Source organism: Thrips palmi, unplaced genomic scaffold (assembly GCF_012932325.1).
Source record: "Thrips palmi isolate BJ-2018 unplaced genomic scaffold, TpBJ-2018v1 HiC_scaffold_16, whole genome shotgun sequence".
NCBI classification, from domain to species: Eukaryota; Metazoa; Arthropoda; class Insecta; order Thysanoptera; family Thripidae; genus Thrips; species Thrips palmi.
In genome coordinates, this window is record NW_023144625.1 from 11576696 (window position 1) to 11598403 (window position 21708).

Sequence of the window (21708 nt, forward strand, 5' to 3'; positions counted from 1 at the left end):
AACGGTCCTAGATTATGCCAAAGAGTGGTCAAAACAGAAGTGGAAGAAAGTAAAATGATCCCCAGCTAAGTGCACAGCACAGCGCTGAACAGAACAGAGAGAAGCGCCGGGCAAACAGGCAACCACAGGCGTATGGGTGCCTATGCGCCTTACGGCAATTTGAGGTTATGTTCGCCGTTTCCCCCTTCAAAATAAACGATTTAAATGCAGGTCTGACGAACTGTGGTGCCTATTAAGTGCATATAAGTGACGACACAATTCATTCTGATCAATCTTGTTACGGGACAACCTGATTTTTAAGCTAAAATATGCAGTTTGAAAAGGGGTGGACGGAGTTCATTTCTTGTACCGTTTACAACCACTGTATCTCGCCACGCACTGGTCGCTAGGCTGAGATACGATTCTTCCGACCAAGCGCTTATCAAAGGGGCCACTAAAACCTAACTTTTGAAGAAATCGGGGCACTTTTGGAACATTGGTTTTCGAGAAAAGGGGGTGGACGGAGTTCGTTTTAAAAAACATACGCAGCGGAATCGAAGACTAAATTCCACTTGGTTTCCCCTTTCCCCGCAACACCAGCCAGCTGATTTTGATGGTGGTGGATGCAGAACAGAAAGATGCACAATTCCTGACTCGGGTCGCATTACTAAAGCTTTTTTTGCGATTTTCGCCCCAAATTAAGCACTGTGGACGGAGTTCACATGAAAACTGGGGGAACAATTTTGATGACGTGCTGTTTCACACCTGTTGCTTTCAGAAAGTCACCGTGGCCGATGATGTGACCCCACATACTTTTTTTAAAATGTTGGTCACAAGAAAGTCTGCTTTCATCTCGCAGAAGGTTTTTTAAAAACCTCTTTTCGAAATCGACTTGGTGCGGGGGAAGTGGACGGAGTTCACTTTTGACCACTTCTCGATATTATTACGGCCGATTCAGAAGTGGCAGCTCAAAACTCAAGATTGGGGTGGTAAAGGACCCCAAGGGGCGAGCTCAAAACAAATTTCAACATCCTATGTGGTCTAGTTTAGAAGCACTACCCTGGGGAACGCGAGTGACAACCTACGGTGATAATCACCCTGGAGTCTCCCCTCGCCACTTCGGCCTGCTCCGCCGCTCCGCGCTCCGCCGCTCCGCCTCCGTCGCGCTATCTTGGCGGGGTCGCTAAAAGGCAGCTCGGCGGGAAGCCCTGGCAGTGTGCGTCCACACAGTGTGGCACAGTGTGGCACAGTGTGGCACCCACCCCTTCGACCCCTTCGCAAGCAGGCGGGGATGACAGCCAGCCAGAGCTCTCTCTCTCTCTTGCACCCCTTCGGAAGGCGCGCGCTGTCAGAGTGAGAGAGAAAAGTACTGTCCGGAACGCGCGCCTGCAGCAGCACAGAGCAACACGCATGGGGCAGGGCGGCGGGGCGGGGGCGGGGCGGGGGCGGGGCGGGGGCAGGGCGGGGGCAGGGCGCTGGAAGGGGTAAGAAGGGGCTCGCGCCGGGTGGTCCTCGAGGCGGCCGACGACGCCAGCGTGGCGGCCGCACCGCCCAGTGCACCGCCCAGTGCACCGCCCCAAGCCAAGACTGCCAAGACGCCATGGTGCTCGACCACAACGCCCTGTCCCGGCCGCCCCGCCCCCGCCGCCACGGGCAACGCCACGCTGCGCTACGCTGCGCCACGCCCAGCCCGCGGCGGGGACCGCTCTGCGCTTTCCCCCATTCCGTCGAGTTTTGCAAGTAAAACAACAACAACCGCCACCACCAGCAACAACAACAACAACAGCCACCCCAGCACTGCACGCTGCACGCGAACACGAGCTCCACTATCAATCCGCTGCCGAGCCCCTCGACGACGGCGCACCATTTCGCCACCCCACTGCAAAGCCGCGAGCTGTCTCCCTCGCACTGACGGGGCGCTCACAGAGACAGAGCGCGAAGGAAGCGCTGTCTGGAATCAGCCTCCAGGGGAGCTGAACCGGATGCTGCTGTGGTGGCCGCCCCCGCTAACGACGCGCCGCGAAGTGCCTCCCCTTCCCCCTCTCATGCGGATTATATTCGAGCCTGGACGATTTTATACGCACTTAAAGCCCGGTGTAAACGTAAAACGCGAGCGTAAAAGCAACAAGCGTCGCCACGACGACGACACCGGTCACGACCGCGTCCTGCCATTTCGTCCCAACGTCTCCCTGATCGCGCCACAATGCGCCGACTGATTCCGAGAGTCGTTTTCGTCGCTCTGTCTCTCTCGCACCCACGAGCGACGCCGCACCAGTGCGAGAGAGACAGAGCGACGATAACGACTCGGTGCCGGCGAAGCCGCAGACGGGGCGTGGCCGGCGCGGCGTTCGGCGAGAGCCAGCAGAGAGAGAGAGAAGAGAGAGAGAGAGAGAGAGAGAGAGAGAGAGAGAGAGAGAGAGAGAGAGAGAGAGAGAGAGAGACGTCGCGCTCGCTTTTGCACGTGCCAGTACCGACACCCTGATGACGCGACCAGCGGCGGCGGGATCAAGAGCTAAGGACGCCTCGGTGTGTCTCGGTCCGTAGCGCAGGCCAAACAAGTTTACGGACGTTTTACGCCCAGACAGGCCGGGCTGCGCGCGAAGGGGCGCGACGCGGCGGCGAGGAGGGAGGGGAGGGACGGAGAGAGAGAGCGCGCACTTCGAGGCGCACGCCGCGACCGCGAGACAGAGATGGATCAACGCATTCGCATTGCTCGCTGTCTCGGCCGGCCCGGCCCCGGCCCGGCCAGGAATGTAGGATGCGCCCGCGCGCCCGCGGTGTCGCGACAGACATAGTGCCGTGCCGCGCATTGCACGCCGGCGGGGCGGGGCGGGGCGGGGCGCGGCGCACCTCGCGTGAACAAAGGGGTGGCGCGGGCTTGCCGACGGGGCCACCGCGCCACCTCGGCGCCAGCGCGCCGGCAGCCCCGGGACAAAGACGACAAGCCGACAAACAGGGAGACCGGGAAACGCTGGGGCCGGCAGCACGCCGTCGCATCGCGGTCTCGGGGAATCCCCGGCACGTCCCCGTCGACATCGCTCCATTGATTCGGACAGATTCCGCCGCGGATTCCGCGCGGCTCGCCGGTCGCAGGGGAGCGAGGAAGAAGCACCGAAAGCCCCCAGGCAGGCGCGCGCTTTGGCGGCGTGCAGTCCGACACTTGACACCTGCGCGTCGTCCGTCGGCGCCGCCACCACGTTTCCGCGGCTTCCGCGGCCGCCATGCACGCGCTGACGGGGCGTGCAGTGTGGTCACCACGGCGGCACGTGCCGGGCCTCTGCAGAGGAAGCGCAGCGAACAGCAATCGCGTGCCGGTCAGCCAGCAGCCAGTACCCCGTGGTCGGCGCGGTCACGCCCGTGGAGCCCCCAAGCAGCTGCACCGTGACAGCTCGACGACGCCCGGCCCGCCAGAAAAGGGTCCCGTCGTGGCCTCGTTGGGGTGCGAGAGGCAGAGCACTGTTGAGAATGGCTCTACGTGAGAGCTACGTGCGCCCCGGTGCGGCCTCATTATCTCCCTCACACACCGACACACACCTCGATGAGGCGCGGCTCCTCGGCCACGTCGGCCACTACACGTGAAGGCCGCGGATCGCGCACACGCCTCGAAAACACGCAAAGCAGGTCTCCGAGATGCAAAAGCCAAAGCCGCCAATTTGAATTTCTATCCGCATCAAGCGGCGGCGCCGTTGTGACAGACAGCAGACACCGTCAGCCTCGCCGTCAGGCCGTGAGGCCGTCACAGCAGTCGGCCGGCCAGCGGAGGAAGGCAGAGGCGAGACTCATTTCGAATCCTGGAGCTTTCTGAAGACAAGTGACAGGTCGACAGGTCGCGCGCGGTGGCGGCCCCGGATGCGCTGCAGCAGTGACGCCAGTGCGCCAGCAACAGGCCCACTCCGAACGGTGCTCTGTCTCTCTCGCACCCGCTCGGCGGCGCGCCCCTCGCGTTGCGTGCGAGAGAGACAGAGCGCTAAACGCGAGTGACACGGCCCGCACCCTTCCATTACCTTCATTACGGCACACTGGCCACTCGGCCGGGCCGTGTTATTACCTCGACAGCTCTCGCTGTCTCTCTCGCTCACCTGGAGACTCGAAACGCGGCGGGGCTGGCGGGGTGCGCGGGGAAGCACCAGCGGCTGGGCGGAAAGCGCGGGAAACAGCGGCTAATCCAGTTCGCCCGGACAGCGCCTCTACTCCACTCCACTCCACTCCACTCCACTCCACTCCACTCCACTTCACTTCACTTTTCTTCGCCCTCGACACTACACTAGTGGCACGCGGTGGCACGCAGTGCACGCACTGCACGCAGCACTGGCGGCCGGTTTAAATGTATTCGTGTATCTTAATGCCGGCGGCCTTAACCCACCGGATGTTTTGACGGGGCTTGGCAATGCAGCCGACGCACGCACACGTTGATCACAGCACACACACACACACTTGCACTGGGGTGTCACTCGGACAGCAGAGCACTGGGGTCACTGTAGGAAACAGCACAGGACAGAGTCCTTCGCCGATGGCGGTGTATAATCCAGGGGGTCGCGGAGCGTTCCCGCCGCTGACGTACGGCAACTCGCGACGACAATGGAAAGACCGACCGCGCGAGGCGCGGCGCGAAGGAGATCCTCTCCTCGTGGCTGCTCGACCACAACTAACTAAGGCTTGGCTGGCTGCTCTGGCGGGGCGGCGCGGCGCGCGACGGCGGGGGCTCCCCTCCCCAAAGCGCGCCCCCTCCTTCCTCGCGCGGCCGGCCGGTCCGAGTCCACAACAACACCGGTGTACTACTACGGGCGCCCTGGCTGCGCCCTGGCGCCGCCGTCGTCCTGGATCCTGCGTCCATCGTCCTCCATCTCGCGGAAGCAGGACATCGGCAGTGGATTTGATAAACGTGGTCGGGGAGGGGAGGCGACGGCGGCACCGCTGATGCTGAACAAGTGCTTTCGTCGCTCTGTCTCTCTCGCACCCGAACTGGGCGCTTCCGACGAGCCTAAGGCAGCCTGAGGTGCGAGGGAGACAGAGCGACGGACGGAGCACTGTTCGGAATCAGCCCGGACGCCGGCGCCAGCAAGGGCGCCAGCCCGCAAGCAGACTGATTCCGAGAGTCGTTTTCGTCGCTGTCCCTCTCGCACTCGTGAGGCGTCCAGTAGAGGTGCGAGAGAGACAGAGCGACGAAGAGAGGCAGCCCGCAGGTTCACGAACCGATTGCGGGTGCGGCATCGCGGCGGCAATCGGCGCCGCCGGGCGCCGCGGAAGAATCAGGGAGATTAGCTCGAGATAAGTCCGAGTCCACATCGCACCGGCCGCACCGGCCGCCCGAGTGGAAGTGGAGTGGATCGAAAGCGCAGAGCGCGCCGTCATTAGAATCGTTTGTTCTTCGCGGCTTGGCTTCGTTTTGATCTGCATGCCTTTCGAGTTTCGCGGTTGGTGGCGGAGCGGCGCCTTCATTCGGGATGAGTGGGCATTCCCTCGTCACCTTTTTCAAGTTTGGTCACTTAACTTTCAAAAGTGACTTTTTGTTCTTAGCTGTTTCTTTTTTTTTTTCTTTTTTTTTTTTTGTAAACTGAATTATATTGCTTGTCTGAACGTACTTCTGTAGGACTTTCCAGCGATGTCAACCTCAGTTCCACCGCCGTGTGTTTGGATGGAGGGTCATTGAAGGAGAAGAAATATTATTCAAATGTTTAATTTGTGGGAATAGTACAAAGAATCAAAATAATTGAGCACTAAGATGTATAAAATACCCAATAAACTTACTCATAGAATTTCAAGGGTTGCACATACCAAAATGTTGAGATCAACTCAAAAACAAACAAAATGGGGAGAAAAAAAGGCAGTAATTAATAAATTAATGAGCTATCACATATCACATTTTCATTCATGTACAGGCCTCAGGGTTCATATGCTACAATGTCTCACTATGCAAAATGTTTGAAACTGGTTGGGTTCTGAAGATATTTTTAATATAGTTTGTACAAAAGTGTCATAAAAAAATGTAAGCGTAAAAAGGTGTAGATTTGCAATGCCCACAACATAATTACAAAATTTTAAACACAATTCAAATATAGCTCTTCAACAAAGAGTTCAATTTAATCTATAACCCAATCATTTACAAACCTCTTACTGGGTGTGGCACTATATCCACATGTACACAAGTTTCAACAATTAACATGATCAGGCTTATAAGATTTCAGACAGACAACTTTGGTTTCAAGGCCAGACCACAATACAGTCTCTCTCTTACATGCAAACAGATGATGTAAGTTTGAATACAATAGTTTGACACAATGTACAACAGAAAAATTTACATTTACAGATAAAAACTTAAAATAATATACAAGTAATAAAATGCTCAAAAAGGCACAAACAAACACGCAAAGCTATCACATTTCTCAGAGAGTAGGAAACTGACTTAACTTAACTCACTTCATAGGATATTATATTCCTGAAGTAAAGTGGAAGTCTTATAGGTTTTTCAGACAAGGCATGTTACTTTTTAAAACATGCCACATTATTACATTAGTTATTGATTATTACAAAATATTACCGCACTATTGTAAGGTAATTTATTTCATCTCTGCAATTCTTCAAGTGACTTCAATTGATCCGTGTATTCTGTCCATAAGCGTTGCCACCGTAAATTTGTTGAAACAACATCCAAAATATCCTTGAGCATCTTGTGTTTGGATATACCCTATTAAAAAAGGCAGTAAAGAATGAAAACTTAATAGTAGAACACAGGCAGAGAAGGAAGATTAAAGATCTTAGTAGGACTTACCATTACAGAGCTTTCCCATGAGTTAGATTTACCCACTCCTTTGTGAATTGGTCCCAAAAGATCATCACAAATTAATCGTAATCTCTCCTCTAAACCTGAGAAATGAAATAGAAATTAGTCAACAACCTTCTAAAGTGCACATCAGAGAAATTAGGGTTGTTCATCTTACCAGTGTGGACTAGATAGCGGACTGTTGTGAGCAGCCAATACTGATATTCCCGCGGGGATGAAGTTGCTATGCAGGACACTAGCTGCTCATCCAAAAAGGCCAATGAGCATGGCTGGCTGACCAAAGCGGCGTTGCTGCTGCTGGCGACCCCGAGGGTACTGCTTTTACCACAACTGCCAAATACATAAGAGAAATTAGTGTTGTACAGATGAAAGACAGAAACATCCTCAATCAATCAAAACTAATACCTTCGAATGTCAGCTTGTAAGCATGCCAGTGGCAAGGCTGTGCCATTAGATACAGGGTTGCCCAAGAATGATTGGTGTACTGAATTCTTACTGACAGGATTACGACTGTTGCCAACTTGCAGCCTGTAGAAAAATGAAACTGTGAGAGAAAAACACTGGAGCTCTAAAGGTTTCTAACTCTGGAAGAAAAAATAAAAAAAAAACTCCAAAAACATTTTAAAAAAATCAATGACAAAGAACTCACCAGCAGCCCATATCATCTGAATAAGTAAATGCTTTCCCAGTAGACAAAGACACTAATGGAATATTACTTTCTGATAAGGAGCAGCTGAGCAATGTTACTTGTGAGCCTGAAATAAAAGTCATTACATTGTAGAAAACTGTGAAGAATGGTCAGGAATACAGCAGGAGGTGGAATAAGGAACAATTCAAACCTGATAACCCATTCATGATGGGTAAAAGACTTTCATTTAAAATAACTTTGCGGCACTTGATGAGATCCCAAATACTCATGTGTCCGCATGCTGTTACAACCATAAAGAAAGAGTTCACATTTAAGGATAATCTGCTAGCGGGAGCAGAGAGGACCAAAGGTGGGGTGCGGCGTGACCCAGTTTTAAAATCCAGAATCTGAATAGTGGCATCCTCCAACGCCACACAGACTATGTTCATATTTGCCACAACACCAATAACCGGAGAACCTACATAAAAAATATGACAATGAGCAACAAGAAACTTATAAAGGTTCCAAACCAAGTTTTGGCAAAGAATAAAATGCAGCGTAAACACATACCGAAAACTGTTTCCCACATGGTAACCTCCTTTGAGTTAGCCAGTGAATTAACAATATCTGATGGCATAATAGGACTACGAACAATTTTTAATCTAGATAATGGACCACTTGATGTAAGAGAAAAACCATTTTCCACCTGGACCCAGTGGGCATCTCTCCGAATTTTAGTGTTCTCCACCTGAAACAGATAAATGATATTCATGTATAACAGCAAAAATTGAGAACATTCATGAGAAAGACAGCTGGACTGTTGATAATTACTTGGACAGCTAAATTTGATGCACTCTTGAGAGCAGGGAGAACAATGCCAGGCCCATCAGCTCGGCCCGTGAGGGGCCCTGAATCCTGGGCGTTGTGAGGAGGTGGGAGGGAGAGGACAGGAGGCCTGTCCAGACAGAATCTAGCTCTCTTGGGCTGAGGTGGTTGAGATGGTTGAGCTTGTGAAGTTGTTTGTGAAGTAGCTTGCTTTTCCTTATCTTTTTCTTTCTCTGCACGGCGTTTGCCACCAAACGAGACAGGAGCAAAAGGTGTGGATGATGGTTTCCTACAAGGAATTTAGACAAGATTTTCTCAGATGTTACAATGGCAGGCCAACAAATTCACAAAATAAGAAGTAGTACAGAATATTTGACTCACTCAGACGTGTTTTCAACTGGAGGGCTAGCATGACCATTAACAATTGGGGTAGCAGAAGTAGATCCTAGAAAAAATGTTGGGGATATGATTAAAAATGCAAAACAGATGGACAACAAGATTTTACAGTGGTTAAATCACTATACACACCCTCTTTAGGTGGAGATTTTACAGCTACATTTGGCTTCACAACATCTTCTCGCTTTTCCACAACAATCTGACTTTTACTTTCTGCTGAACTAAAAGTCGGTTGTGAGGAAGAATTGGCACTAAATGGTTGTGGCATATCTCTGCAATTATTGATAAGACCAAATTACAAACAAAATACTTCCATCAAACTAGTACAACAACAAATAAATGCACTTACCCTCGGTCAGGTGCAGAGGGTATGAACATAGGTGTTATTCTTCTTCGTCCGTCTGATGTGCGAGTCTCGATCTGTTTGTTGATGGGACCCTTGACAGGTGTAGAGGAAGTCTTCCTGTCTTCAAAATTTGTGACTGAACCGCTATTTACAATACCATCCAGTTTTAAAGCAGATTGGTCTTGCTTTTGTAACAGAGCGGGAGTTTCAACAACTCTTGAAACATATGTGTCTTTTTGTGACAGCAATGATTTTCCATACTTTTTTTCTTGGATAGATATCTGTAGGTCATGAGTAATAGAAAAATTGTCAAGTTGTCAAGTCAAATAGGATATTTGTAGTAAAATCAAATGAGTCATTACCTTCTCTTCTTTAGTTAAAGCTTTCCCTAATTCATCTTCAGTAAATTCTATGTATGCTACAGTGCCATCCCATGAGCACGCCATCAACTGATGGCCTGTACTACTCCAAGATGAATCAAGAACAGAATTTAAAAATAGTTCTCGGATTACAACAAGTGGCCTCTGCTTTGTTGTCATCCAAATTGAGATAGATTGATCACGGGAACCAATTGCACAGCAGCAAGAATACGAAGAAGCCTTTTTGGAAGCTCTCCTGAACAACACACTGTTGAACCGTACACAAGTCACTGGTTTTCTGTGACCAACAAAATCCATTTCATAAGACCAGCCATCCCTTTGAATTATTTGTGCAGCTGGACCTGGTCCATTCATGGCATGCGCCGAGACAAGAAACTCCCCATCAGGAGACCAATTTAATCTTAAAACATGAGTGCTACCTGCACACTTCTCAAATGGATCTTTAATGACTTGTTCTTCTTTCCAGTCAACAGTTCTCCACACTCTTAATGTGCGATCATCAGACTGTGAAGCTAGGTATTTACCCACTGGGTCCCAAGTAACTCCTTTCACAAGTCCTGTATGACCTTTCAGAACTGCTATAGTTTCTGCAAGGCAAAAAAACACATGGTTTGTACAAAATTATCATAATTTTTTAACAAAACAGAAAATAACAGTGTGTTCTCCTTTCATGATTGTTAGACAAATTCTATATTTTAAAAATTTCAATTATTACCTGGTAATTTAAGAGCATTCCATACAATTACAGTGTTATCTACAGAACAAGAAGCTAACCAAGCATCATGAGTCGACCATGCTAAATCAAGGACATCACCATCATGACCTCTTAAAGTTGCAGAACAGCGCCAAGACTCAACATTCACAGTGCCCCCACCAGTCCCAAATACTGTGTTAACACCTAAAATAACAAAAATTGATATAATAATTAATGAGAGCTTTGGAGAGGATAAATTTGACAAATCTGTGCATATCTGTGCACTTACCAGAATACTGATTAATTTTCCAAACCATAATTAATTTATCGTCACCCCCAGAGGCCAGAAAACGGCCAGAATGGCTCCAACGAACACAGTTGACACAGGCTAGGACAGGATTAAAAGCATTAAACACCAAAAGTTTTCTCATGACATTAGAAGTAAATTAATTACAGGAATATATTAAGATTACCTTCATGGTTGTCCATTTGACACAACATTTTAGGAATATTTTCATCAGACTCTGCTTTTTTATCAACAATTGGTGCCATGTTCCATATGACAACCTTTCCAGAATCCGCACCTGAAAAGCATTTCAGTTTAAAGTTATTGAGACTTTTTCCTCAATATACACAAGTATTCAAAGGAATAAGAAATCATTCAAATTTACCTTGACCACCGGTTGCAAATCTTGAGCCATCAGGGTGGATGTCGATTGAAAATATAGGTGAATCTGGAACAAACCAAACAGCATCAGAACACAGTATCCAAGAAACATTGAAAAGACTTGTCGAAACTGTTGAAGGAAGTGACCAAGAATTCTATGGTTGTGGGGGAATATTATTAGCATATTAATTAAGGTCTTGAACACAAATTACAGACACTAACTTTACATGACAGTCAGTGACCTCCTCCTGAAAGACCTGAGTAGGTGTACTTCCCTAATAAGTGCACCAGGACTAGGTTTAGCAAGGCCAATGAAAAGAACGAATGAGAAAAATTAAACGACAGGGTATGAACAACCTGCCGTACTTGTCTATAACTTGTAACCAGTAAAGGTAGTTCACACGAGGGAAAAGGGTAAAGTGTAAAGATTACAATTGGATAACTGAAACTGTCACACCTCTCTCGGAAGCAAGTGTACAAGGACAGAGTCATCAAAAACTCTTAACAGATTAACAGAGGACCACAGAGACGTTAAAAACGAAACATATTAAACGTCGAACGGAAATTTAACGCTGTAAATTGTGTGAATGGATTGATGTTTACAACCCTTTTAACCTAGCAAGACAAACGCCGACAATGGGATCGAGTGAGTAACAACATGATTAAAATGCAGGCCGACTCACCATTTTCATGAGTGACCCACTTGGGTTTTAATAGCTTCATAACGGGGCGGAAATAATAAGGCGGCTTTCATGAAAACAAATTAATGTGGACAAAAATGTACAAATACTGAAAGTAGTTAACCAGACTACGCGCCCCGCGCCCCGCCACAAATAACCACCGCCGCCTCAAGCCACTAAAATCAACTCCCTGTTTGACAAATCCTGGACAAGAAGGACTCGTAGGTCCTTTGGCCGCGTATCCAAGAAGAACATAAAAAAAACAAACGCCAAAGCACAACAAACAACAACATCAAACGAATTGTGATCGTTCAGAGTTTGCAGGAAGAGCCTGTATTTGTTCCCGATTTTATCCGCCGTAATCCTCGCACTTGCAGAACAGCGAGGCAACATTTTTAAGTGAAGTTTGTGAAAACAGCCTCAAGATGTCTATTGGAGTACCCATCAAGGTCTTACACGAAGCAGAAGGCCATATTATTACATGTGAAGCCAACACCGGCGAAGTCTACCGGGGCAAGCTCATAGAAGCTGAAGATAATATGAACTGTCAAATGACGGGTGTAATGGTCACGTACCGTGACGGCAGAGTAGCCCAATTGGAAAATGTTTATATCCGAGGCTCGAAAATTCGGTTTCTCATCTTACCAGATATGTTGAAAAATGCACCTATGTTCAAACGACAAGGCAAGTCTGGAGGCGCCGGTGGCGCCGGTAGAGGAAAATCAGCTATTCTCCGCGCTCAAGGTGAGTTACCTTTTGTTAAACATGATGTATCAACTTATTTTACATTCGGGTGATTGTGGTTTTGCTTCGCCCCTGACTGGCTCTTGTCCAACTTTATTTACAACTACATAACCTATCACTCCCGCTTAATCCCGCCATTAAGCCCCAATGTTAAGTTTTCTTTCAATGTTTCTTGACTTGTGCCAGATGTGCTGCTTTTTTGTTTGTCCTCATGTTCTGTAATGGCGCTCTTCTGAGAGTGCAAATCCTATCCAACTTCCTGTCTCACTTGTCAAAGTTGTTTGGCCTTGATCAATAAATCGTAGACGCAACGTCCATTCTACCTTTAATGTCAACTTGTTTGCTTCTGTCTCGCAGCTGCTAGAGGACGGGGCCGAGGATCAAGAGGAGGGCCCGGAGGCCGGGATGGTGGCTGGAGAAGCGGAGGTGGTGGTGCTGGTGGCAGCCGTGGAGGCCGCTCTGGAGGTGGAGACCGCCAGTAATTTCTGCTGTCACCCCGTGTTATGTACATAATTGGAATAGCATGTTCCAAAGAAGATCCAAGATGTGGTGGCGAGGTGCAGTCTCAGTGATGTGCAAGATTCCAAGTGACTTTAATTTTGTAGTGACTGTCAATGAATGACTTGATCATCCAAACAATTCTGTTCAGTTCGTGTTTCTTATCAAACCAACGTGTGACATTCAGAGCCCAAGTATCTCTGCAATTTCATAATTGATTTCCTATTAGACTTATTTTAATTCTGCTGCTGTCATGTTTGTTAAGCAAACATAATAAACCTATTGAAACAAATATTGTCCGCTTTTCATCTCCTCAATTGAAATAGTTTGTATTACAAAGTACTGTCAAGTTGAATTGCATAGTATAAACTTTGCCTTGAGTATTCAAATGTTACAGTGGACATTTCTTCAACAGTGGAGGGAACAGTGGTTTGCATGTAGGTGTTGGTTCATCTATTATAGACAGTTGCCTATTATAATCTTCATCCTCTTCTCTGTATCGTCTCTCTTGTTCTGCCATTTCCTTAGCCCACTTTTCATATTTCTCACGATTTATTATGCCATGCTTTTTACGATATTCCTGGAACAGCCAAAGTTTGGTAGAATTTGTCTTGTAAGAACGTTATCATTACACTCAAACATCAATAGAATCCTTACATGTATTGTTTTCTGTATGGGGTATAGTGGGCGTCCTCCAACTTTACATTCATTCATGACTTCATTTGCATAATCAAAGAAATCTGCGTCCTCTTTTTCCATCAGACTCACAAGCTTTTGATATCTTTGGTGATCTTGAATACAATGCTTATTCTTAATCTCTCTGTGCTCCTCCTACAGAATACAACAAAAATTTTGTTAAAAACAAAGAGAAGACTGTATTTATAACTGCTGAAATGTGAAACTCACTATCTGCTTGTTGTAGCCATCTCGCACAGCCATTTTCGTTGCCCATTCTGATTCTTTCCTCTTAATTTCATGCATTTTGTCTATTTCATTTCTTTTAAGACCTTGCATTAAGATCCATTGCCTTAATTCTTTGTCCTCTGCTGCTTCTTTCTTCTTTTGAACCTCTACCTCAGCATGGTAATCTTTTCTTTCTTTTAATAATCTGGCCTCATAGTCTTTCTTCTTTTGAAGTATTGCTGCCTCCCTGTAATTTGAGAAATAATGTTTTGAAAAGAACAGCCTTCAAGACACTTCAATTTGTTTTCTTTTACCTTTCATCTCTCTCTTTCAAAGCTTTGGCTATCATTCCATCTATGTCATCTTCTTTCTCTTTGAGGCTTTCTGCTATGACAGCACGTATCTTCTCTTGATGCTCATGCTTGGCTTGCCTTGCCTGTAGAAGAACATTATTTATTAGATGTGTAAAAATGAATTGGAGGATTTATAATTGAATACGGTACCTCTATTTCTCTCTTCTTTCTTAAGCATTCCATCCTTTGCTTCACTCTTAGATATATTTGTATGACTTTCTCTTCATCTTCATCCTCTTGTTTTTGCATTTTTACTTTCTCTTTACTCATTTCCATGCTCTCCAAAGCGTCTTTCTTTACATGAGCCTTTTTTCTCTGAATCTTCAGAGAGAATTAAATAGTTAAATTTTGGCTTATGTCAGAACAGTCAAATTATGCCTTAAATTCTAGTTACCTCTCTCTGTATGTTTTCTTCGACCTGCTTTATTTCTTTTGCCATTTCTACAAGGTCTTGCTTCTCATACGCTTTTTCCCCTGCCAGAAGAAAAGCCTCTCTCTCTGCTTTCTCCTTCATCCTAAAAAATTACTAAATTGCATATGACAGTTCTCAGGTTCATGATTGGTTCAGGAAAACAATGTCCCTTACATTTTAATATTCTCTGCTTTTCTCTCCATTTTAGCTGCGTGTTCTCGTTCTTTCCTTTTCTCTTCTTCGTCATGGTATACCTCTACATCTCGCTTGATTTGGTCCGCCTTGGCTTGCTTTGCTTTCTCCTCTACTTGTTTCAGATAATCATTAAATTCAACTTGCTTTGAACGTTCATGCAATACCTGCCCAGCAAGTAATTGGTGGTTAAAGATCCGAGATAAATGGTACTTATGGATCACAATTAAATTTAGATCTGCTTGCCTCAGAGAACACAAAGGCACTATTAACTTGATGGATGTCATCTTTCTCAAACAGAAGCATCCTGCGGACATCCTCAATTTTCTTCTTCCTCTCCTCAGCTGCCTCCCTCAGTGATGCCTGATAAATGGAATTTTTGCGGTCCTCCTCGTCTTGAATGCGTCTCTGCCGCCGTTCCAAGCGCTCTCGTTGCTTATTCTTCACATGGGTTTGGAGTTGGAAAAAATTGAAGTAGTGGACTTAAAAAAGATGCGAAACTAAACAGCCATGTCCCAAAACCAGAGGCAGCTCACCAGCACCGTGTTCTTCCAGTTGCGGACGAGGCCCTCCGAGGCCTCCTTCATGCTCCTGACCTGCGCGGCGCGCTGCTGGGCGTCGCGCGCCTGCTCGGCCAGCCATTGCGAGTGCGCCTTGATCCTGTCCAGCTCCTGGCGGGGCATGACGATGGCCTTGATGACCCGGGTCTTGCCCTGGCCGCCCTGGCCCTGCTGGACTGGCCCGGCCGGCACGGCCAGCGAGACATGCTGCACGCGGGGGATGACGCTCATGGCGAGGCCGGGGCACTTCACGACGTCCACGACGTGCTGCAGCTGCATGCGCTGCATGCGCTGCTGGTTGTGTTGCTAGGTGCGTGCCGTGGCCGCCAGCACCGCCCCGCACCGCCCCGCACCCCGCACGGCCACGCGCCGCGAGGGAAGGCTGCCCTGCCGACGGTTCGGCGGTTCGGTTGCCTGGTAACCGCGTAACCACCACCCTCCTGGCCGTCCTGGCCACGGTAAAGAAGGGATGTAGCTGTAGGGCCTGTTGGGTCGCGGGGTTGAGACGCAGGACGCTTCTGTCGAGGCGACTAGCAGTGCCGAAAGGGTTGCCAACCGCGGGCTGACGGCCACCTAGGCGCCTGGCGGGCAGGCAGCCCATTCGACTCAGCCGCACGCTTGGCTGCGGACGGCCAGACTGCCAGGCACTCTCCGTCCCGCGGCCGGTCTCCTCGCTCTGTCTCTCTCGCACCGAAACGGGAATGGGACGGCCCACGAGTGCGAAATGAGTGCTGCCCTGTTGTTTCCAGCGACTTGAACCGTAGCACCCGCATTGCCCGCACCACTCCGCCTGGAAGGTGTCCCACAACTGTCTGGATGACGGATCGTACTTCTCTCTCTCTCTTTCCGTTACCGCTTCCCGGTCGAAGTGGAGGCGTCAATCCAAGGGCGAGTGATTGCAACCGCGCGGTCAAAACGCATCGCGTCTCTTCCCGTGACAGCGACGCCAGCGAAGCTGCCGCTAATGGACAGCGACGACAACACACTGCAAGAAAAAGACAAAACAAAGACGGCACGCAGGGAAGCGCCTCGCCTCGCCGGGTGTCGCGACACTGTCGCGCCGCGGAGCGTTTTTCCATGTCGGACAACAGAGTGTGAAGCCATTTAAATAATGAGATCATAAAACGCGCTGGCGATAAATGAGAAGGCCCCTCTGCCGCCCCTAACCTTGACGGCCCGGCTGGCCGACTGGCCACGGAAACATTAATTCAGGGTGAACCGCGCGAAAATTACCAAAGCAGTCACTTGGCACAAAAACAACCTAAAAACAGGACAATAAAATGTCAGACAGGATGCTGAGCTCCGACACAGAGGCCGAGCACTTATCCTCCCTATTCGCTAAAAAAATAGAGGAAAAACTAAAATAATAGAAGCTTTGCCGGCGCGAGTAGTGAAAGTGAACGTCTTTTTAATTTCCTTTCCCGAGACGAGAAAATGACGGGCTTCTGCTGTTCGGTGCTGCCGGGGGCGGGGCGGGGCGCCATGCCTGCGCCGTGCCAGTGGCGGTGCCGGCGGCGCGATGCGATGGGGTCAGGTTGCGTGTCAAATCGAGGAGGCTGACGAGAAAATTCCAACTTCCAGTGCCTGGCCCGCCCAGCGTCCCGTCCCGTGTATTCCGGCTTACGTGGATTTGGGCTGCGCGGCTGCCCGGCTGTCCGGGCGATGCGATACCGCACGCGAGGCTAGATTAATTGGCGGTTTGTTTTGGTGCGGGAAGTAGTGGTTGTGATCGGTGACGTCACGCCGGCCGCGTCTTACGAAACGAATAGGAGGAGGGCTTGCAGTGCTCTTCGTCGTCCTGTCTCTCTCGCACCCATGCGGAGTCAGCAGGGGGAAATGACGGTGGCAATGCCTCGCTTGGTGTGGGACACACTGACTTTGCCGCCGTCCTATAGAATCTTGGAGGACGGACGGCAGTGGACGTAGGTTGGGTGGCCTATCCCGCGTTCTGCAGGGGCGGCCGAAGCGTCACTGGAGGTGCCAGCGGAGTGCCAGCAGGGAAACCTCCCGGCGGAACGGACGCTGTGACCAGCTCGCCTTCGCGAGAGCCGTTTTCCACTGACACTGACTCGCGAGATGTGTTTCGCCACCTTTAATTTTTTGTTGTCTGTCCCAGGTGTCATCTCGAGTGTCGGGCAGTTTGGCGCCGTTTCCAACGCAACAGCTCGTTAAAGCGCCGCCCAGCGGCATCAGGCGTGTGTGGCGTGTCGGCGTGTCCTGCGGGGCCTGCAAACCGCCAAACCGCCTCTCGACGCGCCACTCGCATAAAAACAGCTGCAGGGCCCGCTGGCCTGTTCCCCCGTTTTCGTCGTTTTTCAGGGGAAATGCGCTTCCGCGGCTTGTTGTGCAACGCGGCACTCGGCGGCAGCGCGGCACCGCGGAGACGAGCCTTTTGGCTATTATTTACGACCTGAGGACGAAACGGGGGAAAGACTCCGGCTGCCTATGCCTGTCTGTCTGTCTGTCTGTTCGTCCGTCCGTCTGCCCCCGTCCGATTCATGTCGTTGGGGGGCCGTCGACTACAGTTGATGCGGCTACAGTTGTCAACTGAAGATGACGACGCCCCGAGATGGGGTTCCAGCCATGTGCGAAGTGGCACCTGTTACACAAGCCTTCCTCGTCAGGCCGAGGCTCGCCAGACCATCGTACGCATTCAAATTTTCGAAATGCCGCCGCTACGTTTGAATTTTCCACGCGCGCGTTTCGCGTTTCCGGAAACGTGGAGAGCTTGTCGCCACTTTCCGCTTTCCCCGGCCCGTGGCCCGACCGGGGCGGGGCGGGGCGGGGCGGGGCGGGGCGGGGCGGGGCGGCACTTCCGAGACGTGAGGCGTGGCGCGGCGGTCGTATTGAATAAAATGTCTCTGTCGCGGCGGGGCGGGCGGCGCGGCACGGCGCGCGCATCTCCATCGGCGTCGCCGAGGCACTGCTGAAAGCTTAATAAAGGCCGCAAATACGCGTCGCGCGGCCCCGCAGGCCCGAGGCCGAGCCCGCGGCCCGCAGCGGGGACAGAGAGAGAAAGACAGAGAAAGCGATGACAACGGATTGACGCGGATTGTCGCTCGGATTTCCATATAGATTGGCCAGATCTGGCTGATCCGGTAAGCGCCACAGCCGCCAGGCCGCGTGGAGCGCCGGGATGGCGGGGAGGTGCACTGCACCGTGAGTGCGAGTGAGACAGGCCATGCCCACACTGGGGCCGCCACGGCCACCCCCAGCGCGGTGGGTCCGCGTGGTCCAGCCGCGGCCCGTTTCGTAAGGGACCCACAGAGGTCCACTCGGTCCACTGGACCTCTCCTTTCTCCCGCATGGCCGCATCCCGTTGCGTAAGCCATCTGGAAAAAGAGATGATGTTTGGATTTTTTGGTAAAAGGCGTGCGGGCAAGAAGTGGATCCCGTCTGGGCGACGGCCTGCCGCGCCTGCCGGGACTTGAAGCCATGGCAACAGGAAGGATGACCTCATGCGCGACATCGCCGCCGATCTCTACTGCCCTGGTCTGTCGCCGGCCTTGCCCCGCCCCCTCCCCCTTCCGTATGGCAACCGGCGGTGGAGGACAGGAAAACAAGAGCACGATCGTTGCCATCCAGCTCACGTCGGGCCGCGGCCTGCCCGTGGCGACGCGGAGCAGCGCAGCGCAGAGCACACCCTGCCGGGGCAGGCCGGGGCAGGCCGGGGTCACGCGGCACAAGGTGAGCGCGCCGAGCGGCCGAGCACGCGCGTCACATGCCGAGCAAATTCAAATCCGGAGCGGTCTGCACGGAAGTCGCGTGCGGGTAGCCCGCCGTGCGTCCGCGCGCACCGGGTTGCCTATCCCAGGTTCCGCGGGCGCTCGGGGGCGAGGCAGGCCACCAGGCCGTGCGTCCGCGCGCACCGGGTACGTACGGCGGCCGCTCTGCCTGCCAGGCCCCAGGCCCACCAGGCCCGCCTCTCTGGTCCCCCTGCGGGCGGGTCGCTGACGTCACCGCGCGTTTTACGATGTTCCGCATGGCGAATTAATTCAAAGTTTTCGCGACCGGCATTAGTGCCGCACTGGACGCGACACGCCGTCGGTTTGTCGGTCCGTCTGCCTGTCTGTCCGTCCGTTCGCCCAAGTATGATAATGGCAGAACAGGTAAAGGTCGCGCAGTCCGTCACGCGGAGCACGCCGCGTTTTCGGAGGCGCCCCGAGGCGGTGCTGGCGGTGCGAGGCGAGGCGCCCGTCTTCCGGGACGCCATCAAACACGTGGACGCGGTGGACGGCGTGGACGCGGTGGCTGGCTGGCTGCGAGTGGAGGCGAGTTTCCCAAGTTTGCCGCCAGGGCGCGCCGAGGCGTCTGGTGCCGCTCGCTGCCGATTGGAAGGTCGGCGATGCCAGCGCCACGCCACTGCATTGTGGGCACGGTCTATTTAATTACTGGAGTGAGGTCGGCCGGATCGGCAGATCGGCAGATGGCGGCGACTGGCGACGCGTCGCGACGCGTCCGAAAGGACGAGAGGCAGCGAAGCCGCAGCCTACAGGCACCGCAAGGCACACACACTTACAAAACAACAACAACAACAACAACAACAAGCTCGCGCACACGCCGGGTGGTGGCTGGCCGGCGTCGTGGTGAAATTTTTGGGCGACTTTTCCCTTTATTTCGGGCGGAGAGGTTCGCGTTCACTCACCCGCGGCGGCTTGCTTGCGTGTGTGTGAGTGTGTGCGCGCACTTGTGTGTGTGTGTGTGTTGGTACTTTGTACACAGCCGCAAACGCATTCACGCACGCACACACGCGCACCCCGCGCCGCACCCGTGTTGTTGTTGGAGGAAGAAGAAAGTTCAAAGAGGGGTATTGAAAGGGTGAGAGCAGCAGCACTGCTGCAGCTTGGCGGGTCCGAGTGCAGACCGCCGCCTGGGAGCTCCAAAAGCGAGGCTCTCAAGAGGAGTGTCCGTTTTGTTTACGCCCCGCGAGCGCCGCGACGTCGCGTCTGATTAGCGCCGCGAGCGGGGCGTCCCCAGCCTTTGACAGAACTAATGAATGAGTCTGCAGGTCTGCATCCTGCTCGCTAGCTCACCAGCCCGGTGGCGGGGCAGGTTGGGTCGCGAGTCCTTCACCCCGCGAACCTTGGCACCTCGTCGGCCGCAACACCTCGCGGAACACCTCGCGGAACACCTCGCGGAACGCCAAGCGACGCCAAGCTGCGGGGGGACCACCGACAGCAGGCCGTTTTTCGCGCAAGACACACTCGCAGAATACATGCATGAGAAATAAGAATGGAAGCAAAAACGAAAAAGACAGCGCCCAAGTGAAATATTGTGTGTGGGTTGGCGCTAAAGGATTAGTGTCGGCGTCGCCCTCGCCTCGCCGAAGTGCGGCGACCTCTGCGCTTATCTGGGCGATGATGTCCGCGCTGTCCTCGCCCCAACAAATGTCCCTCCTCGCGCCGAGCGTCGCGGCAGACTGAGTCGCCTCGTCGCTCTGTCTCTCTCGCACTCGCTGGGGATGTGAGTGAGCTGCCGGCTATGGCTTGAAAAAATTGCCGAGTCGCGCTTGACAAAATTGCCAAGGGGTACTTGAAAAATTTACTACTATTGCAAACCGAAAGGGGTAACTTGAAAAGTTTACCACCCGTGGGCGCGTCTCGAGTGCGAGAGAGACAGAGCCACGGATCCATGCGTCGGCCCGCTAGACGCGATCGTAGCGCGGCCACACACAGCGCGGCGGTCTGCCGATTTCAGGACTTGTTAAAAATTTGCCTTCGTTGCTCCGCCTGTTCGGATCGTCATAAATCTGAAAAGTGAACATGCGGCCGTGCGGGAAGCTCCGGTGCCGGTCAGGCCGTCAGGCCGTCACTACCGGTTTCTATCCAGCAGCTCTGGCGCGGGTTCAAGTCCCGGTGGCGGTCGCGGCACCGCCCCTTCCGTAATCAGTGTCTCACAACGCGCAAGTTGTTACGTTTCGACTTTATTTTTCCACTCCTCGAAGATTGCGAACAAATCCGCTCTCAGTTCTGCAGTTACATTGGCAAATGGGTAGTAACAGTTTGGACAGTAGTTTTCCTGGTTTCGCTCAGTCTTTTCGTAAGGCGGGGTGCGCACCAGCCCTCGCGATCCTCCTCCTGGAGGGGCCGGCTTTGGCGAGGCGGGCGAAGGGCATGCCGAGGCAGGGTTCAACGAGTGAGTAACCTCCGGTTGACGCGCCGGCCACGACGCCCAGCCCAGCCTCGCCGGGGCGCCGGTCTAGTCCAGTTCGTAGCGAGCCGCGAGCTCGTGACTGCGAACACGCCGGAACACGTCTGGCTCTCTTTTCGGCGTGTGTTGGTGCACGCCACGGCGAGGAGGCGGAGCAAAGACGGGGCACGGCCGGCACGGAGGATGGCCCGCTTTGGCGAGGCAACGTCTTGATTCGGCGCCCGTGCGTTCACCTTATCAAGCGCGACGTGCGGATAATTATTATTATCCGCAGCGCGCTGCCTCGGTCCGAAATTTGAAACGGATCCTTGATTAATATCAGCCCGTCCGTAGTGTTGTGCGTTAAGAGGTGGGCCTCCACTGCGAATCCCCGCCCCGGCCCTCCTTGATTGGCTTCGGCAGTGTTATTGCGTCGGTCGTGAGAAAGGTGCGCGACTCGACCCGAGGAATTCGGGTCTGAAACGTGTTTGTTTTGTTTTAAATTTATTTTTACGGTTGAGTTTGCAACCGTCGTATAGTT

At 51.9% G+C, this 21708-nt stretch overlaps 4 protein-coding genes across 4 annotated transcripts in view; 1 reads left to right on the top strand and 3 right to left on the bottom strand.

Annotated features, from left to right (window-relative positions):
- LOC117641970 overlaps nt 1-4299 on the bottom strand; it is a 47554-nt gene extending 43255 nt beyond the window's left edge. The window contains exon 1 of the mRNA XM_034379681.1: nt 4059-4299. The gene's annotated coding sequence lies outside the window, so the exon portion shown is untranslated. The remainder of the gene's footprint in view (nt 1-4058) is intronic.
- Nucleotides 4300-5640: 1341 nt separating this feature from the next.
- Nucleotides 5641-11543, bottom strand: LOC117642352 (protein HIRA). Its single transcript, XM_034380436.1, has 17 exons — nt 11380-11543; nt 10701-10763; nt 10503-10613; nt 10319-10417; nt 10051-10233; nt 9318-9922; nt 8959-9236; nt 8742-8881; nt 8595-8658; nt 8220-8502; nt 7959-8136; nt 7600-7866; nt 7410-7515; nt 7166-7288; nt 6918-7090; nt 6749-6843; nt 5641-6664 (listed from the first exon to the last, which is right to left on the bottom strand). The coding sequence occupies exons 1-17, from the start codon at nt 11417-11419 to the stop codon at nt 6542-6544; spliced, it is 2931 nt and encodes a 976-aa protein (XP_034236327.1). The 5' UTR covers nt 11420-11543; the 3' UTR covers nt 5641-6541.
- A 110-nt stretch (nt 11544-11653) lies between these two features.
- Nucleotides 11654-12910, top strand: LOC117642354 (small nuclear ribonucleoprotein Sm D3). The gene is made up of 2 exons (XM_034380439.1): nt 11654-12120; nt 12478-12910. Exons 1-2 carry the CDS (start codon nt 11802-11804, stop codon nt 12600-12602), a joined length of 444 nt encoding a protein of 147 aa, XP_034236330.1. The 5' UTR covers nt 11654-11801; the 3' UTR covers nt 12603-12910.
- Nucleotides 12538-15269, bottom strand: LOC117642353 (trichohyalin). The gene is made up of 9 exons (XM_034380437.1): nt 15015-15269; nt 14725-14919; nt 14461-14645; nt 14269-14389; nt 14025-14195; nt 13836-13957; nt 13525-13768; nt 13276-13449; nt 12538-13198 (listed from the first exon to the last, which is right to left on the bottom strand). The coding sequence occupies exons 1-9, from the start codon at nt 15267-15269 to the stop codon at nt 13010-13012; spliced, it is 1656 nt and encodes a 551-aa protein (XP_034236328.1). The 3' UTR covers nt 12538-13009.
- Nucleotides 15270-21708: the final 6439 nt, after the last annotated feature.

What these genes read in the sequence shown, in the direction of transcription:
- LOC117642352 (XM_034380436.1), bottom strand. Translation starts at nt 11,419, where the DNA reads ATGAAGCTATTAAAACCCAAGTGGGTCACTCATGAAAATG. An exon ending in AAAATCTCCACCTAAAGAGG is followed by an intron (nt 8,659 to 8,741) that starts GTGTGTATAGTG and finishes CATTTTTTCTAG; the next exon opens with GATCTACTTCTGCTACCCCA. An exon ending in TTACAAGCTGACATTCGAAG is followed by an intron (nt 7,091 to 7,165) that starts GTATTAGTTTTG and finishes TGTATTTGGCAG; the next exon opens with TTGTGGTAAAAGCAGTACCC.
- LOC117642354 (XM_034380439.1), top strand. Translation starts at nt 11,802, where the DNA reads ATGTCTATTGGAGTACCCATCAAGGTCTTACACGAAGCAGAAGGCCAT. An exon ending in AGCTATTCTCCGCGCTCAAG is followed by an intron (nt 12,121 to 12,477) that starts GTGAGTTACCTT and finishes TCTGTCTCGCAG; the next exon opens with CTGCTAGAGGACGGGGCCGA.
- LOC117642353 (XM_034380437.1), bottom strand. Translation starts at nt 15,269, where the DNA reads ATGAGCGTCATCCCCCGCGTGCAGCATGTCTCGCTGGCCGTGCCGGCC. An exon ending in ACTGGAAGAACACGGTGCTG is followed by an intron (nt 14,920 to 15,014) that starts GTGAGCTGCCTC and finishes ACCCATGTGAAG; the next exon opens with AATAAGCAACGAGAGCGCTT. An exon ending in CCATACAGAAAACAATACAT is followed by an intron (nt 13,199 to 13,275) that starts GTAAGGATTCTA and finishes TGGCTGTTCCAG; the next exon opens with GAATATCGTAAAAAGCATGG.